Source organism: Salmo salar, chromosome 18 (assembly GCF_965601325.2).
Source record: "Salmo salar chromosome 18, fSalSal1, whole genome shotgun sequence".
Lineage (NCBI taxonomy): Eukaryota > Metazoa > Chordata > Actinopteri > Salmoniformes > Salmonidae > Salmo > Salmo salar.
This window is the reverse complement of record NC_138308.1, coordinates 6538811-6557158: the sequence shown is the minus strand read 5'-3', so window position 1 is coordinate 6557158 and position 18348 is coordinate 6538811. Positions and strand designations below refer to the sequence as shown.

Below are 18348 nucleotides of genomic sequence, written 5' to 3'. Positions count from 1 at the left end.
CACTAACCATTCTATAAAAAAATTAAATAAACACAGCTAGCTTAATAAAACAGACGGATTTTGATGGGGACTTTTGCATTATCTTAGATTTCTGCGGGGCGTGGAAATTGTAGGCCAAGGGTTAACGGTGGGTAAATGTACTACTGGTGATCTATGTAATGGGGAATTGATAGACAATAACAAAGGGCAAACAATTCACACAAGTAAGCTATAAAATACAAACACTAAATGGCAGGAGACAGCACATTCTAGAGTAATGTGCATCTTAGCTATACTCTTGGACTGTGCCATCCCTGCGGCCTCCGCAATGGATTAGTCCACTGAGACGAAACAGGTGTGGCACCGAGATATTTTTTCTCAACCGCATGACACTATTTTTTAAACACGTGTTTAAACAGTTGCCTAAATGGGGTCAGTCCTACTATTGTGCCAACACTAATGCATATTGGTGAATTGTTACATCCCTAGCCTAGATGAATCCTAGCTACTTCTGAAGCACATGTGCACTAGAAACTAATACTGAATCCTGTAAATGCATTTGTTATTATAAAATGCTAAAACCTTGATACAAATAGATAATTGAAAATACGAAAGTGTTTTGTGGAATATTAGGTTCTACATTGTGTAAAAGCACTATTTTCTTACTGATATGCATTACATTGAAAATTGTACACCGTCTCCAAGTCAGGTTTGTGATCTACAACAAGCAAGAAATCTGTCATTCAATGATCTCCTTTCCTGTGCCCCCAAATGTTTGGGTATACTGGTAAAGCTACCAGGTCATAAGCTAGCTACCAACGACGTAATAAACATGACTGAACGACGGGTAAGCAAATGGTTAATGGTTCGAGGAGTTTTATAAAGTCATGGTTTATGAATGTAAAATGCGGCCAGCCAATCCGCTAGAGTATTAGTACAACTCATTCCACGGAGTGGTGAGGGTCTGCGGGTTTCCCCTTTCAATTAAGACCTAGACAACCAGGTGAGGGGAATTCTTTACTAATTAGCGACTTTAATGCATTAATCAGGTACAAAGGCAGAGCGAAATCCCGCGGACACTCAGCCCTCCACGGAATGAGTTTGACACATGCGCTATAGGAAGACAAGTTCAGCGGGTATTATGGATCATATCTTTTGAACTAATTGGGCCAGAAACCAGTTTTCGCTGGTGCAGTCAACAAAGTTACAAATCTATGCTCAGTTCTCTATGGCATTCAGAAACGGTACAGTTTAGCTTAAAACCTGTTAGGGCTAGGGGGCAGTATTGACACGGCTGGATAAAAAACGTACCCGATTTAATCTGGTTACTACTCCTGCCCAGTAACTAGAATATGCATATAATTATTGGCTTTGGATAGAAAACACCCTAAAGTTTCTAAAACTGTTTGAATGGTGTCTGTGAGTATAACATTACTCCTATGGCAGGCCAAAACCTGAGAAGATTTCAAGCAGGAAGTGGCCTGTCTGAGAAGTAGTGTTTCATCTTGGCTCTTTTTATTGAAGACTCAGGATCTGTGCAATAACGTGACACTTCCTACGTCTTCCATAGGGTCTCAGAGCCCGGGAAAAAGTTGAACAATATCGAGGCAGGCTCTGGCTGAAACACTTTATCGCTTTTGGCAAGTGGCCACTCAGAGTACTATGGGCTTAGGCACGTGCCCGCTTCGACCGAATGCTTTCTTTTCCTTTGTTTATCTAAACGTAGATTCCCGGTCGGAATATTATCGCTTTTTTATGAGAAAAATGGCATAAAAATTGATTTTAAACAGCGGTTGACATGCTTCGAAGTACGGTAATGGAATATTTAGAATTCTTTTGTCACGAATTGCGCCATGCTCGTCACCCTTATTTACTTTTTAGGATAGTGTCTAGAACGCACGAACAAAACGCCGCTGTTTGGATATAACGATGGATTATTTTGGACCAAACCAACATTTGTTATTGAAGTAGAAGTCCTGGGAGTGCATTCTGACGAAGACAACAAAGGTAATAACATTTTTCTTATAGTAAATCTGACTTTGATGAGTGCTAAACCTGCTGGGTGTCTAAATAGCTAGCCCTGTGATGCCGGGCTATCTACTGCGAATATTGCAAAATGTGCTTTAACCGAAAAGCTATTTTAAAATCGGACATATCGAGTGCATAGAGGAGTTCTGTATCTATAATTCTTAAAATAATTGTTATGCTTTTTGTGAACGTTTATCGTGAGTAATTTAGTAAATTCACCCGCAGTGTTCGGTGGGAATGCTAGTCACATGCTAATGTAAAAAGCTGGTTTTTGATATAAATATGAACTTGATTGAACAAAACATGCATGTATTGTATAACATAATGTCCTAGGGTTGTCATCTGATGAAGATCAAAGGTTAGTGCTACATTTAGCTGTGGTTTGGGTTTATGTGACATTATATGCTAGCTTGAAAAATGGGTGTCTGATTATTTCTGGCTCGGTACTCTGCTGACATAATCTAATGTTTTGCTTTCGTTGTAAAGCCTTTTTGAAATCGGACAGTGTGGTTAGATTAACGAGAGTCTTATCTTTAAAATAGTGTAAAATAGTCATATTTTTGAAAAATTGAAGTAATATCATATCTAAGGTATTTGAATAACGCGCCACAGGATTCAACTGGCTGTTGAGTAGGTGGGACGCAAGCGTCCCACCTAGCCCATAGAGGTTAACCATTAAAAAAAATCTGCGCAATGATCTCAACTTAGAATTCCAGGTGGCACAGCAAAATATTTAGGAGCATATGCGACAAATGGTCACACCCTGGGACTACCTACACACTAGCACAACAAGGTAATGTTACACAACAGGACTATGAAGCAGGTTAGGGCTGATTTGATGTGAGCAGGACAAACAAACAACACACAAGGATAGGAGCCCTGGGGAGTTACCAACTGATCCAGAATCTGTCCGGGTGGTGTGTACGAGAGGGGTATCTGTGCGTCTTTAGAACTAGGCCAGGGTGGGAAGTTTGTCTTCTACAGTGAGGCACTCTGACAAGGAATCCGCCTCAGGCAGAGGGTTCACGACATCACATAGCCCAGATGTCAGAATTGCATGTTAACAATCATAAAATCAAACCCACATACTAAATACCACACAGCATCCAATACTCTTTAGTTCTTTCAAATCAGAAGCCAGTGAGTCACCTATGAAGCTCAGTCTCCATCTGAGCTTAATGCTGCAGCAGCACAGCCCTAATGAGGATAACTCTTTGGAAGCTTTCCAACATACATAATGTTAGATTGGGCCAAACTATCATAGCATTTGTAGCGATAAATGTAGCCTAGTATCTAGGCCCCCAGTCCAAGTGTGAAACAGAAGATGTCCCAATGAAGAAAAAAAAACATGTTTATCATGCTGTTCATGTTATGAGGACAGCGTGAAGTCTTCAGCAGCAAACAAGATCGATTATATTCATTTAAAAAGTATTCTTATGGTAGGACCTAAACAGTTTTGTTCACTACCGTCCACTTACACAAGACCAATCGTCACGTAATGGATGTCTGGGACAGGCTTGGGCGCTTTGCATTCCATTTATGGGGGTAAATAATAAAATAAATGCAAGTACAACTGCAATAAAATCATTGAACAGCACATATACCTCATTCCTAATCTATATAGCTGTCGATTATTTAGGAAGAGAATGTTTGGCTAAATTACCATCTGTCACCCACGTGTCGTTCAGTCCATGCACAATTACCTGACCCTGCGCAGTAGGAAATGTTGCTACCAGCACCTCGCCCAAAGGGATCTCCTTCCTCATTACCACGTGTTGCACTACAACAAACGCGGCTCCGTTGTAGGAAAGACCGTTGCTACCCTCGTGGAATCCTGACAGCATTGTATACACATCTGTGCTAATAATACCTCAATTACAACTCCGTTGTCTGAAATATACACAAACTGGTATGCAAGTTATGGTTGACCGAGGAAACGTAGCTAGTGCTGTTGGTTTGAGTGCGTCAACATCAGATTCATTCGCAAACACCACGTGTTGCTCATATTTATGAGCATGGTATTGGAAATAATATTACAATCTCATATACAACCTCGGGTTAAAAGAGAAGTGTTGCCAATCGCCCAAAGGTGTGCCATTGTCTAAAACAAGGTTGGACGTGTAGCCAGGGGTTCACTCATTTCAAACCATTTCTCAAGCCAACTTACCTGCAGCCATTTAACTGTAAAACAACGTTGACGATAATGTCAACTTTGTACATTACATTGACAACCTATATACTTGCATTCACGATTATGCAGTTTCATTGAATGGTTTACGTCATACATTTACAACCACGTGGGAATGAATCATCTTGAGACCGAATTTAAAGCTAGGCCTAAAATAACATCCGTTAATATGGCGCATATAGATTGCCTTCACACGTTTAATCAACACATTTGGTTATATGATGTTAAAATTGCCGGACATCGACTTGTCACGATTTTATACGGATATCCAGCTAGTTGTCAATGGCCTCATCTTAGCCAAACAAACTGGACAACTCCCTATTAGTCATCCATGTGGTTTTACGTTAACTAAATTCGTACATTCAGTAATGGCCATAGGATTACTACACTATATGCTCATTGCCTTGTTTGACCGATGTAGTAAACAATGAAATCAAAGGCTAAATTCAACACATTTAAAGCCAACATTAAAACACGTTGTCTACAGCTAACCACACATCCGGGCATTATCCCGGCTAGCAATGCGTTACTTAGCTAGCCGGCTACTTCAGAAGGTTTGTATACTAACTAATACAGCAGTTAACAGACACCCATGAAAACATTCTACGTATAAATATATTTTAGTTGTAATCTTACCATCTGCTAATAATAATGCCATGATTCGTCTGTGCAGCAGTTATTTTATCCACGTGTCACTTTTTCCAGCGCATGATTCCCAGCACACGAGACATTCACATACAGCAGAAATACACGCATGATACCAAATATGAAACACTTAAGTGTCAAATCATTGTACTTTACCTCGTCCAGTGTATTTGTTGCGAAAAAATCCATGTTGCAGGCAGTTAACATCGTCTCGCCTGCTCCCCACCGCGCCGCCATCTTAGCAACAACTCTTGGTCTTTACGGGGATTTTTTTTTTTTTTTTTTTAAATGTGAATCGTGCACTGATGGAACGAGACGGGCGGGGACACGTGGTATTTGGATTCCCGGCTAAATGATCTATAGGGTCAGAGTTTAACTCCGCCCTCACGGCGAAGTCTGGACCAATCTATGGTCTGGACCTACTGACAGTGGCATAAATCACAAAGTTTCCCATACCCAGAGATGCAACATCATGAGACTTTCGCGAACGCTTGCGTGGCAGACCAGGCCGGGGTTAGGGGTATGATATTGTTCCTTAGTTGTTCATATTCTAGAAATCCAAAGGCTAGATTCGAGCTAATGCCTTAAGTATTTGAACATGTCATTACCCCAACCTTGTGACAAACTGACACATTTGCTCCTTTGCACCTCAGTATCTCTACTTGCACACTCATCTTCTGCACATCTATTACTCAAGTGTTTAATTGCTATATTGTAATTATTTCGCCACTATGGCCTATTTATTGCCTTACCGCCCGTATCCTACCTCATTTGCACACACTGTATATAGACTTTTTCTATTGTATTATTGACTGCATGTTTGTTTATTCCATGTGTAACGCTGTGTTGTTTGTGTCGCACTGCTTTGCTTTATCTTGGCCAGGTCGCAGTTGTAAATGAGAACTTGTTCTCAACTAGCCTACCTGGTTAAATAAAGGTGAAATAAAATTTTACAAAATCTTCAAAAACTAAATTATATCGAAGAAGTGGCTTTGATTTTTGACGGCCTGCACATGCGCGAGACCACCCCAACGTCGCCATGACATCGCCTTAAAGCGTGATCGGGGATTTCTATAGCAGAAGCAGTTTCTTCATACTGTACCGTTTTTTATTATACGTCAGTGGTCTGGACCAGGGATGGCCAACTAAACTGCCGGCCCGCAGATCAATTTCCAAAAACACCCCAGTCAATTTTTTCAATAAAAAAATTTAATAATTTGGAACTCAGTCAGGGTCTCAACCAGTGGTGGAAAAAGTACTAAATGGTCATACTTGAATAAAAGTGAAGATACCTTAATAGAAGTTATTCATGTCAAAGTGAAAGTCACCCAGTAAAATACTAGTTGAGTAAAAATCGAAAAGTATTTGGTTTTAAATATACTTAAGTATCAAAAGTAAATGTAATTGCTAAAATATACTTAAGTATCAAAGTACAAGTAAAAGTATACATAATTTCTTATTCCTTATATTAAGCCAACCAGATGGCACAATTCTCTTGTTTTTATTTATTTATGGGTAGCCAGGGGCACACTCCAACAATCAGACATCAATTACAAAAAAAGCATGTGTGTTTATTGAGTCTGCCAGATCAGAGGCAGTAGGGATGACCATGGATGTTCTCTTGATAAGTGTGTGAATTTGACACATTTCCTGTGTTGGTAAGCATTGAAAATGTAACGAGTTCTTTTGGGTGTCAGTGAAAATGTATGGGGTAAAAAGTACATCATTTTCTTTAGGAATGTAGTGAAGTAAAAGTAAAAGTAGTCAAAAATATGAATAGGTAAGTACATATCCTAAAAAAACTACTTAAGTAGTACTTTAAAGTATTTTTACTTAAATACTTTGCACCACTGGTCTCAACTTACTGTTAGAATAGTAGAATACACAAGGTGCACCATGGCAAAATGTGTAGAATTGCAGGATATAACTCTCAAACTTACATTTTTCTCTCTGGGGTCAAGACTGTGGTCAGTTAAATGTTTAGCCCGTGAGGTGGGGGTTCCCCCAACCAAATCTCGGTTAGGGCCCCCAAAATGCTAGCTTACCGGTATAATGGATTTAGTTAAGAGAGGTAAGTACTCCACAAATAGATGATAAAAATCTGTCTGGTTATGGGAACACAGACCCACGAGCCACTGCGGCCGCTCATGATGAGTTCAGATTTTTTTGTGGCCCCCATCAAAGTTGCCCATCCCTGGTCTGGACAGTGAAGTTGGTAGTGCTCACATGTTCTAAAGGCGTTCGCATACATAAGTTCGCTTTTCATCATTTAGCAGACACTCTTATCCAGAGTGACTTACAGGAGCAACTAGGGTTAAGTGCCTTGCTCAAGGGCACATCAACACATTTTTCATTACTGGGCCAACATTCTTAACACCTATGCTAACCGTCGCCTCTTGCGCCTACAGGAAGTGAATGTTTTGTTGAAATTTTAATTTTAATTTTTATTAAACAGTAACACAAAATACAAAACATAAATATATGGACAAGAGTACATCAACTTAACGCAGACAGGGGTATTACATGTCAAAAGAACATTTACATTTGTCAAAAAGTTTTATGGTACTGCTTTTTAGTTTTTACATTTACTGATCATTTCTAAATAATGATTCAGTTCTATCTTAAACAATTACAATTTAAATAGGGGTTTGTTCTCTGCCCACTTCATCTTATGAATAAAGAAATCTTCCAAGAAAAATAATCAAATTAACAATGAAAAGGATATCGGGGTCCGTATCAGTTGGGTCAAAATAAAACACAATATCCGTTTTCCAAATAAACATTAGAATTAGTTTCCCTTAAAAATAAAGTATTCTAACTCAATCAAAAATCTTCTGACATGAGAGCAGTCCCAAAATAAATTGTCAATAGTTTCTGGGTCACAACCACAAAACACACATTTGTCATCAATAGCAATTTTGAGTCTGTGTACAATAAAGGTCTTTATAGGGTACACTCTGTGAATTAGTTTATATGATACTTCTTTTAATCTTTTAGATATGCAATATTTTCTAGACAACAACAATCATTTTTCCAGTTTAATTGTCCCAGGGCTGCATTCCAGTATACAGTATTTGAGCAGAAGGAATCTTAACAATTTTGTTTGTGTTTTCCCTACGATTTTTGCCACACACGCCAGTATCCACACACAACCCACCTATTAATTCATATTTGTTAGTAGTTAATACTCTGTTGGATTTAGAAGTGTGGGGTATTTTTATTTGGTTTTAGTGTTTTTTTCCCCAGGTTAGAAAGGATGCTGTACACACATTCAAGTTTCTACAGTCAGAGTTTTGGTTGCACACATAAATTCTCTTGATTAGTAGAACTGTACTGAAAACCACAATGTAAATCTGACACAGAAAATGTTTGAATTGTTTGAAATATCTTTAAATAATGTCTGAGGTACAGGAAAACAATCACTCGCTTAATAAGGCTGACTGAACTTTGACCTCTGTTCTGACTTCCTGGTGAGGCATGATCACCCTCACTAGACAGGGAGACATAGTTTCTTTAATGGGCTATGTAAAAAGAAATAATTAGGAAAATGTGCATAATTTATAAATAGTCCTATGTGTGATTCGGGCCACGAGAAGGACAGAGAGAGAGCTGTCGCTATTCTATTTTATCCTTACCTTATGTGATACAATTATTTCCTTATGGAGTTATCAAGAGATAATTTGATTTGTTATTCTAATTTGTTTATTTTTGTTGTAGTTGTTTATTATTATTATTATTATTTTAAGTAACCATCATTTATTTGCCTGCGCGCTGGAGAGGTTCCAGTCAACTGAATGCACCATAGTATATGTCAGTCAGAAGCTCTGCCTGGGCAGTCCCAGCAATTGTCTTATATACGGCTATATACAGACAAGTTCTATTTGCATGATTTAGCTGTCATGTGACTTTTACTAAGGAGTGGTTTCCATCTGGCCACACTACCAGTAAGGCCTGATTAGTAAAGTGCTGCAGAGATGGTTGTCCTTCTGTAAGGTTCTCCCATCTCCACAGAGGAACTTTGGAGCTCTGTCAGAGTGACCATCTCCGCCAATTGCTGTTTGGCCAGGCGACCAGCTCTACGAAGAGTCTTAGTGGTTCCAAACTTCTTCCATTTAAGAATGATGGAGGCCACTGTGTTCTTGGGGACCTTCAATGCTGCAAGATTTGTTTTGATACCCTTTCCCAGATCTGTGTCTCGACCCAATCCTGTCTCGGGGCTCTACGGGCAATTCCTTTGACCTCATGGATTGGTTTTTGCTCTGACATGCACTGTCAACTGTGTGACCTTATATAGACATGTGTGTGCCTTTCCAAATCATGTCCAATCATATGAATTTACCAAATGTGGACTCCAATAAAGTTATAGAAACATCTCAAGGCTGATCAATGGAAACAGGATGCACCTGTGCTCGTCTTCGAGTCTCATAGCAAAGGGTCTGAATACTTCTATAAATTAGGTATTTCTGTTTTAATATTTTTAATACATCTGCAAACATTTCCAAAAAACTTTTTTCACATTGTCATTATGGGGTATTGTGTGTAGATTGATGAGGAAAAACATTTATGTAATCAATTTTAGAATAAGGCTGTACTCTAACAAAATGTGGAAAAAGTAAGCCTCTACTTTCCGAATGCACTGTATATATGTTATTACATTTAGAATTACAGCAGTATGTACCGGTATGTTAGCTAGTTACCTAATGTTAGTTGGATACTAATACATCGAACTTGCCAGGCAGTATATTAACTACCGTAATTTCCGGACTATTAAGCGCACCTGAATATAAGCCGCACCCACTGAATTAAAAAAATATATATTATTTTGAACATAAATAAGCCGCACATGTCTATAAGCCGCAGGTGCCTACCGGTACATTGAAACAAATGAACTTTACACAGGCTTTAACGAAACACGGCTTGTAACAAAAATAAATAGGCTTTAACAAAACACGGCTTGTAACAAAAATAAATAGGCTTTAACGAAACACGGCTTGTAACAAAAAATTCAAAATTAGCAGTAAGCTTTAGTTGTCTTTTTTGCACTGAGTCAATTCCTCACGCTGCTGTTTCCAATGTCTTATCATCGACTCATTAAGACCAAGCTCCCATGCAGCAGCTCTATTTCCTTTTCCAAAAGCCAGATCAATCGCCTTCAACTTGAAAGCTGCATCATATGCATTTCTCCGTGTCTTTGCCATGATGAGGGTGACAAAATGACTACCGTAGTCAGAATGATGGGAAGTTTGAGAGTGCTCGATTTAACCTAAACAGTAAACAAAAAAGTTGTTTGACCTTAACCCGTTCGGCAATTTCATTGGTCTAATGAAAGCTTCATGCCGCCAAAAAACTGAGCACGTCACAGGATGTGTTTTTTTGGAAAAAAAAAATTGAAAGCGTGAAAAATCCATATATTAGCCGCGTCATTGTTTAAGCCGCGAGGTTCAAAGCCTGGGAAAAAAGTTGCGGCTTATAGTCCGGAATTTACGGTATCTGCTATCTAACTAACTAACTCAACTAACTAACTAACTAACTAACTAACTAACCAACGTTTATTGACTCGATTATTCACATCATTCTTAGCTAGGTGGTATAGTCGTTGTGCTTTCAATGGACATTGTTAATTCTGGCTGTCTACTCTGATTTCAGAGCACTCTCGCGCACCGTTAAATATGGCCGGGGTCAGTAAACATTGGCAAAAAAAAGTGTCATAAATTGTTGCCAGCAGCACAGTTCCAGTCACCAACACTCTGGATAACATGAAAAACAGCCTAAACAGCTGTGCTGGGGCGAGTAAAGTGAGGTGTTCTCAAATAGTTTTTGGAAGTAACTAGCCACCATTAGCCAGTTAACGCACTCTGGCACTCCAGATTGAATTTACGAACACAACCAAAATTGCAAAATGTTTAGCTAGTCATTTGTTATGCTAACAAGCTAGCAAGAGGTTGCATAGCAACGGCATCAACTTCCGGTAGACAGGTGAAGCTCTAGTACTTTCAGCTGAAACGATATTGTTCGTTTACAGTATACTAAAATTAACTAATTGTATATAGTATGTAGTATATACACATTAAGTGTGTAGTATACTGTATGTTAATATGGGTATTCGAACACAGCTCATGACTTATTCCACATTTTGTTGTTACAGCCTGAATTCAAAATGGATTAAATAGATTTCTACACACAATACCCCATAGTGACAAAATTACGATTTTTTGTTGTTGACCATTTTGCAAATTTATTGAAAATTAAATACAGAAATATCTAATTTAGATAAATATTCACATCCCTGAGTCAATACTTTGTAGATGCACCTTTGGCAGCGATTACAGCTTTAAGTCTTTCTGGTTAAGTCTATAAGAGCTTTCCACACCTGGATTGTGCAACGTTTGCCCGTTATTCTTAAAAAAATTATTCATTCTATGTCAAATTGGTTGTTGTTCATTGCTCGACAACCATTTTCAGGTCTTGCCATAGATTTTCAAACAGGATTGTAACGGGTACGCTATGAGTCAGGAAGCAAGTACAGGGAGTGAATTTAATAGTAAATGAAACATGGAACAAAACAAGAAACACGAGTATGGTACAGACATAAAACACAGGAACAGAATCAATAAAACCTGGGGAAAGAACCAAAGGGAGTGACAGATATAGGGGATGTAATCAGGAAGGTGATGGAATCCAGGTGAGTCTCTTGAAGCTCTCAACCTACTCCACTTCAGCCCCATCGATGAGAATGGGGGTGTGCTCAGTTCTCCTTTTCCTGTAGTCCACAATCATCTCTGTTGTCTTGATCACGTTGAGGGAGAGATTGTTGTCCTGGCACCACACGGCCAGGTCTCTGACCTCCTCCCTATAGGCTGTTTCATCGTTGTCAGTGATCAGGCCTACCACTGTTGTGTCATCGGCAAACTTAATGATGGTGTTGGAGTCATGCCTGGCCATGCAGTCATGAGTGAACAGGGATAACAGAAGGGGACTGAGCACGCACCTCTGAGGGGCCCCCGTGTTAAGGATCAACGTGGCGGATGTGTTGTTGCCTACCCTTATCACCTGGGGGCGGCCCATCAGGAAGTCCAGTATCCAGTTGCAGAGGGAGGTGTTTAGTCCCAGAGTTCCTTAGCTTAGTGATGAGCTTTGATGGCACTATGATGTTGAACGCTGAGCTATAGTCAATGAATAGTATTCTCACTTAGGTGCTCCTTTTGTCCAGGTGGGAAAGGGCAGTGTGGAGTGCAATAGAGATTGCATCATCTCTGGATCTGTTGAGGTGGTATGCAAATTGGGGGGGTCTAGGGTTTCTGGGATAATGGTGTTGATGTGAGCCATGACCAGCCTTTCAAAGCACTTCATGGCTACAGACTTCTTGAGTGCTAGGGGTCAGTAGTCATTTAGGCAGGTTACCTTAGTGTCTTTGGGCACAGGGACTATGGTGGTCTGCTTGAAACACGTTGGTATCAGTCAGGGACAAGTTAAAAATGTCAGTGAAGATTCTTGCCAGTTGGCAGGTGTGTGTAATTAAGATGAATAAACTGGCGACAACCAGCACCAGAGAAGGGGAGCGGGAGTAGACTTGACATGGATTTTAGTCAAAACAGTAAATCGGCCACTCAGGAACATTGACTGTCTTCTTGGTTAGCAACTCCAATGTATATTTGGACTTGTGTTTTAGGTTATTATCCTGCTGAAAGGTGAATTAATCTCCCAGTGTCTGGTGGAAAGCAGACTGAACCAAATTTCCTTCTAAGATTTTTCCTGTGCTTAGCTCCATTTCTTTTCTATACTGAAAAACTTCCCAGTCCTTAACGATTAAAAGCAAACCCATAATATGTAGCCACCACTATGCTTGAAAATATGAAGAGTGGTACTTAGTATTTATTTTATTGGATTTGATCCAAATTGAACACTTTATTTGTTAAGCGGAGAAACACAGGGGAACACAAGAGCAGACTCAGATGAGGAAACAGGGATGAATGAACCAAAATATTTATTGTTACAGAGCGAGATATGGAGTGCAGATCCGGGGAAGCTCGGATAAGTTGCAGAAAAACCAGATGTTGCGACTGAGGTTGGATTTAGCTGAGTAGAACAGGGTAAACAGGTCCTGAGGGAATCCAAGGTAGTGGTGGGGAGTAAAATCCAGAGCAATGTAGTTGGGCGGTGAGATGTGGAACAGGAGCCAGAGAGGTAACTGCAATGAGAAGATAAACAGGGTCAAAGAGGGTCAGGCAGGGAAACAGGCACAGCAGCATAACATGATCTTGAATAATCATAAATGGCTAGAATCATGAACTGACTGAGCAGAGATTACAATATGGCAGAGTGGAAGTGGCAGGACTGAGTATTTGTAGAGGTCTTGATTATGGAACGAGTTGCAGCTGGTAGGGATCTGCTCTGACTCCAGCACACCTGTCTCCAACCACACAATCACACAGAGAGGGAGAGGGAGAGAGAGTGTTCAGGGGGAGTAACTGCAGGTCAAGAAGACACCGGATGAACACCAGAGGTCATAGCAAGAGCAGATGTGACAGTATTCATGACAAAAAGTGAATTGCTTTGTCACATTTCTTTGCAGTATTACTTAGTGCCTTCTTGCAAACAAGATGCATGTTTTGGGATATTTGTATTCTGAACAGGCTTCCTTCGTTTCACTCTATCAATAAAGTTAATATTGTGGTGGAACTACAATGTTGTTGATCAATCCTCCATTTTATCCTATCACAGCCATTAAACTCTGTAACTGTTTTAAAGTCACCATTGGCCTCATGGTGAAATCCCTGATCGGTTTCCTTCCTCTCCAGCAACTGAGTTTTTTCCGGCAACTGTATCTTTGTAGTGACTGTTTAATAGTGATTTTACCCAAATCAAAATTGCATTTGACTAAGAATTCCAGACCACTGACCTGTTGGTATTAAATTAGGGAATATATTCCAAATGCAATCATTATTTCTTTGATCATTTTGGATCTCTTGATCTTAAAGATTCTGTTAGAGGTTTTAAAATCCAGAGCATTCAACACTCACTCACCTTGGGTGTTACATATTACCTATTTTCTTAAACAATGAGGTTTATTCTTCATATCAATTTAAATGATTTTGTATCAACCATTTTAGTTACTGACAAAAGAACATCTAAGGCAAGGAAGGTATAAACTAATCTGGACAAACCTTCAGATTTGGATAAAAGTACAATTACGATCTCTTAATAACCAGGAGTTAAATCTCTTTCCAATTTCTCTACAATAGGAGATACATTTAAATTCTCCTTTTCTTTTTGATCTTTGCAAACTTTAATTCCAAGATATGTTATCATGTCCTTTACAGGAATATTACATTTTGGGTTCAAGTCACATCTTTTCAACGCAAATAATTCACATTTCCTATTATTCAGAGATCAACCAGTATTATCTTTTAAAATAAAGAAGTGTACCTCTTTATCTTGTATCTGAATACCGCCAAAACTATACTTATTGATAGGAAGCGCCATAACTTGTGTAACTAATTCCGAGTCTAATATTGAATCTTTGTGAGATTCCTATGGGATTACTATTGATATAAAGTGCCTTAATTATGCCTTGAAAATATTGAGCAAAACCAAAGAACGAAGTCTCAAAAATAAAATAATGTTCAACTATATCAAAGCTTTGTAAAACTCAACAAATAAAATAAAGCTCTCTTCGATAATATGCTCATTGTAGTCTATCAAGTGCAATACTAGTCAGATATGATTACATACATTTCCAGTCAAAAGTTTGGACACATTCAAGGGTTTTCTTCATTTTTACTATTTTCTACATTGTAGAATAATAGTGAAGACATCAAAACTATGAAAAAATACACAAGGAATTATATGGTAACCAGAAAAGTGTTAAAGAAATGAAAATATACTTGAGATTCTTCAAAGTAACCACCCTTGATGACAGCTTTGCACACTCTTGGCATTCTTGGTAAAGACCAAGTCCATATTATGGCAAGAACAGCTCAAATAAGCAAAGAGAAACGACAGTCTATTATTACTTTAAGACATGAAGGTCAGTCAATCTGTAAAATGTCATGTTCTATGAAAGTTTCTTCAAGTGCAGTCCCAAAAACCGCCAAGCACTATGATGAAACTGGCTCTCATGAGGACCTCCACAGGAAAGGAAGACCCAGAGTTACCTCTGCTGCAGAGGATTCATTCATTAGAGTTACCAGCCTCAGAAATTGAAGCCCAAATAAATGCTTCACTGAGTTCAAGTAACAGACACATCTCAACATCAACTGTTCAGAGGAGACTGCAGGAATCATGCCTTCATGGTCAAATTGCTGCAAAGAAACCACTACTAAAGGACACCAATAAGAAGGGACTTGATTGGGCCAAGATACACGAGCAATGGATATTAGACCGGTATAAATCTTCCTTTGGTCCAAATCTGAGATTTTTGGTTCCAACCGCCGTGTCTTTGTAAGACGCAGAGTAGGTGAATAGATGATCTCTGCATGTGTGGTTACCACCGTGAAGCATGGAGGAAGAGGTGTGATGGTGTGGTGGTGCTTTGCTGGTGACGCTGTCTGTGCTTTATTTAGAATTCAAGGCACACTTAACCAGCATGGCTACCACAGCATTCTGCAGCGATACGCCATCCCATCAGGTTTGAGCATAGTGGGACTATCATTTGTTTTTCAACAGGACAATGACCAAACACACCTCCAGGCTGTGTAAGGGCTATTTGACCAAGAAGGAGAGTGCTATATCAGATGACCTGGTCTCCACAATCACCTGACCTCAACCCTATTGAGATGGTTTGGGATGAGTCAGACCGCAGAGTGAAGGAAAAGCAGCCAACAAGTGCTCAGCATATGTGGGAACTCCTTCAAGACTGTTGGATAAGCATTCCAGGTGAAGCTGGTTGAGAGAATGCCAAGCGTGTGCAAAGCTGTCATCAAGGCAAAGGGTGGCTACTTTGAAGAATCAAAAATATAAAATATATTTTGATTTGTTTAACACTTTTTTGGTTACTACATGATTCCATATGTTATTTCAGTTTTGATGTCTTCACTATTATTCTATAATGTAGAAAATAGTAAAAATAAATAAAACACTTGAATGAGTAGGTGTGTCCAAACTTTTGACTCGTACTGTATATAAACAAAATAAAGATTAAATAAAAACTAAGATGTTTGGTGCAGTTTTTCTCAAGTGCAAAAAATGTTTCATGAAAAGTAGTCATCTCTCGTTGAATGACAACAAACAGTTAATGTTCCCACTCCAGTTAGGAGTAGTACTGTTGACCAATCACTGACGAAGGGGCGTAGACTTCGGCTACGGATACTCGACTTGCCTCAAGAACATCTTTGGTGTGCTGGAACAGCTGAAAAAAACCCTGCCGAAGACCAAAACGAACGACAAAAGTAATAATACTGTATATGCACGAACTGTTTTGACTGGCAAGCATACGGTAAGCTTTAGGATGGACTCAGTGTAGCCAACTGTGTGATGATCATCAAAGCTTAGCTTATGCAAAAGAAAACTGACATATTTATGAAGTATATGTAGCTGGAGTAGGCCTATTAGGGAAAGGGGATACCTTGTCCGATAGTACAATTTGTGTGCTTATAATGATGATCACTAGAAGTACTGTAGTAAAACAGTAATTACTGTGGTTTTGTAAGAATGATTCATTTGCTTACTTCATCAACAACAGTAGGCATGGTTAAGGTAGGCTAGGCTACTACTAGGCCTATAGCCTAATCTAGTTCTTCACTGGTCCAAAAAGTTGTACCTGACATGAACTGGAGCAGTGGATATTCTACTCGAACCCAATGATTTTCAAAAAAGAGACCCGACCAGATCGGACCTGAGTGACAGATGAAACGTTATTCAGCTAATTTGCCCAACACTATGTAAGCTATGCAGAGCTGTGGTCAGGTTCGGAGGGGTCCACTCGGATATATCAGCTCTACTTACACAGACCTGATCAATGACAACTCAACCTGACTTGGACCCGAGGGACAAGTTGAATTTTGGACCCTCATGGTACACTAACCTGAATACTGGACCCAGGATCAGAACAGGCCCAAAAATCTAACTTGTCCCTCTGCCCCGGGTCTCTTTTGTTCTTTTGCACAACTTTTTGGACCCTTGAAGACCTTCACCTTCTCATCATCGATTGATAAATAAATAAAAAATACTTGCCATTTTGGAGGTGGCTTGAGGTATGACATGGCATTGCATTATTGCCAAAGACCAGCCTCTTTCCAGAGATTACATACCTCACCAAAACATCTTCAGAAGCTGAGAAGGGCAGATGGAGGGAGGGGGACCCTAAATTAGGTCCCCTTGTAGTGTGGTAGTCTGTCATCATTAGGACATTCACTGCTGCTCTGGAGGACTATAGGGAATCACACAGGCTGTGTGCATGTCAGGAACAGACTGAGATAGCGTGCTCATTAAAGAGCGAGAGTGACTGTGTGTGTGGGGGGTGGGGTGGGGGGGGGGGAGAGAGCTGGGAGAGAACACTGCTGTGCCCCAGCGCGCTCAGTAACCACCGCTTACTGCTGCTCTGTAGTTGCCATGGATACAGTGCCCTCTCTCTCATGGGTATGGAGGGATGGGGTGGAGGAGAGGAGAGGAAAGAAGTGACTCTGGCTGCTGCCTCTGCGTCATATTTATACCATCGGAGAGCTAGCTGTCTCCATCCCTCCTCATCACCTCCGCGATCCATCACATCTCTCTCTGTTTCGCTCTGTCTCTTTTTCTGGCGGTCTATTTTTCTTTGCGGTTGACCTGGTGGATGTTATAGTGAACTGGCTCTGGTGTTTCTACAGCCAAGGACAGAAGACTGGAGGAGACAAAAGGGGGGGGGGGGGGAAGGTAAGCATGGATGGCATGTGTGTACGTGTGCCTGTTTGTGTAGTGAGGTGCCAAGTAGACAGACTGACAAAGAGGGGAGGTAAGAAGGATTTTGTGACCTCACCTGAGATGGACTGGGACTGGGAGATGGATGTCATGCCTCTCAGGCTAGACTATGCCAAAGTCCTTATTTTGTGTGTGTAAAATGTAATGTTCATAATGAGTGTTTGTTTACCTCCAGAGGTCAACATGTTCTTTACATGTTGTGTGATGCCTCTCATTCAGTTGTGTTTGTGCAAGTACTTGACTCCTCCTCTGACATTACTGTTGTGCTGTTGCTGCATGCCTTATGACAGAGAAAGACAGCGACACCATCTTTGTTTTCGGAAAAGCTGCTTCGGAGGGTGAGTGACAGAGTGTGTGAGTGTGAGCGCCGGTGCGGTTAACATTGCCTGTTTGTGCAGTCAGCGGTGAAGTGTATATCTCTAGGCTTAAAGCCTACCTGGTTTATAAACAGGAGCCATTTCTCCAAAGCTGCAGTGGAGACAGACACACTGTACATGCAAACACACATACAGACACACAAACACTCACTGTGTGTGTGTGTGTGTGTGTGTGTGTGTGTGTGTGTGTGTGTGTGTGTGTGTGTGTGTGTGTGTGTGTGTGTGTGTGTGTGTGTG

At 40.1% G+C, this 18348-nt stretch overlaps 2 protein-coding genes across 5 annotated transcripts in view; one reads left to right on the top strand and one right to left on the bottom strand.

The window, feature by feature from the left end:
- Nucleotides 1-5152, bottom strand: part of LOC106576855 (peroxisome proliferator-activated receptor gamma coactivator-related protein 1) — a 52121-nt gene extending 46969 nt beyond the window's left edge. Inside the window, exon 1 of one of the 2 annotated variants that reach the window (XM_014154333.3) lies at nucleotides 4997-5152. In XM_014154333.3, the coding sequence (XP_014009808.3) occupies nucleotides 4997-5077 (81 nt within the window). In that variant the 5' untranslated portion in view covers nucleotides 5078-5152. Of the gene's footprint in view, nucleotides 1-4831; nucleotides 4959-4996 lie in introns of those variants that run through there. The other variant, XM_082964689.1, reaches the window with a different exon arrangement.
- A 10971-nt stretch (nucleotides 5153-16123) lies between these two features.
- LOC106576859 (LIM domain-binding protein 1) overlaps nucleotides 16124-18348 on the top strand; it is a 46861-nt gene continuing 44636 nt past the window's right edge. The window contains exon 1 of one of the 3 annotated variants that reach the window (XM_014154338.3): nucleotides 16124-16274. The gene's annotated coding sequence lies outside the window, so the exon portion shown is untranslated. Of the gene's footprint in view, nucleotides 16275-18053; nucleotides 18073-18348 lie in introns of those variants that run through there. The other 2 variants (XM_014154340.3, XM_014154342.3) reach the window with 2 other exon arrangements.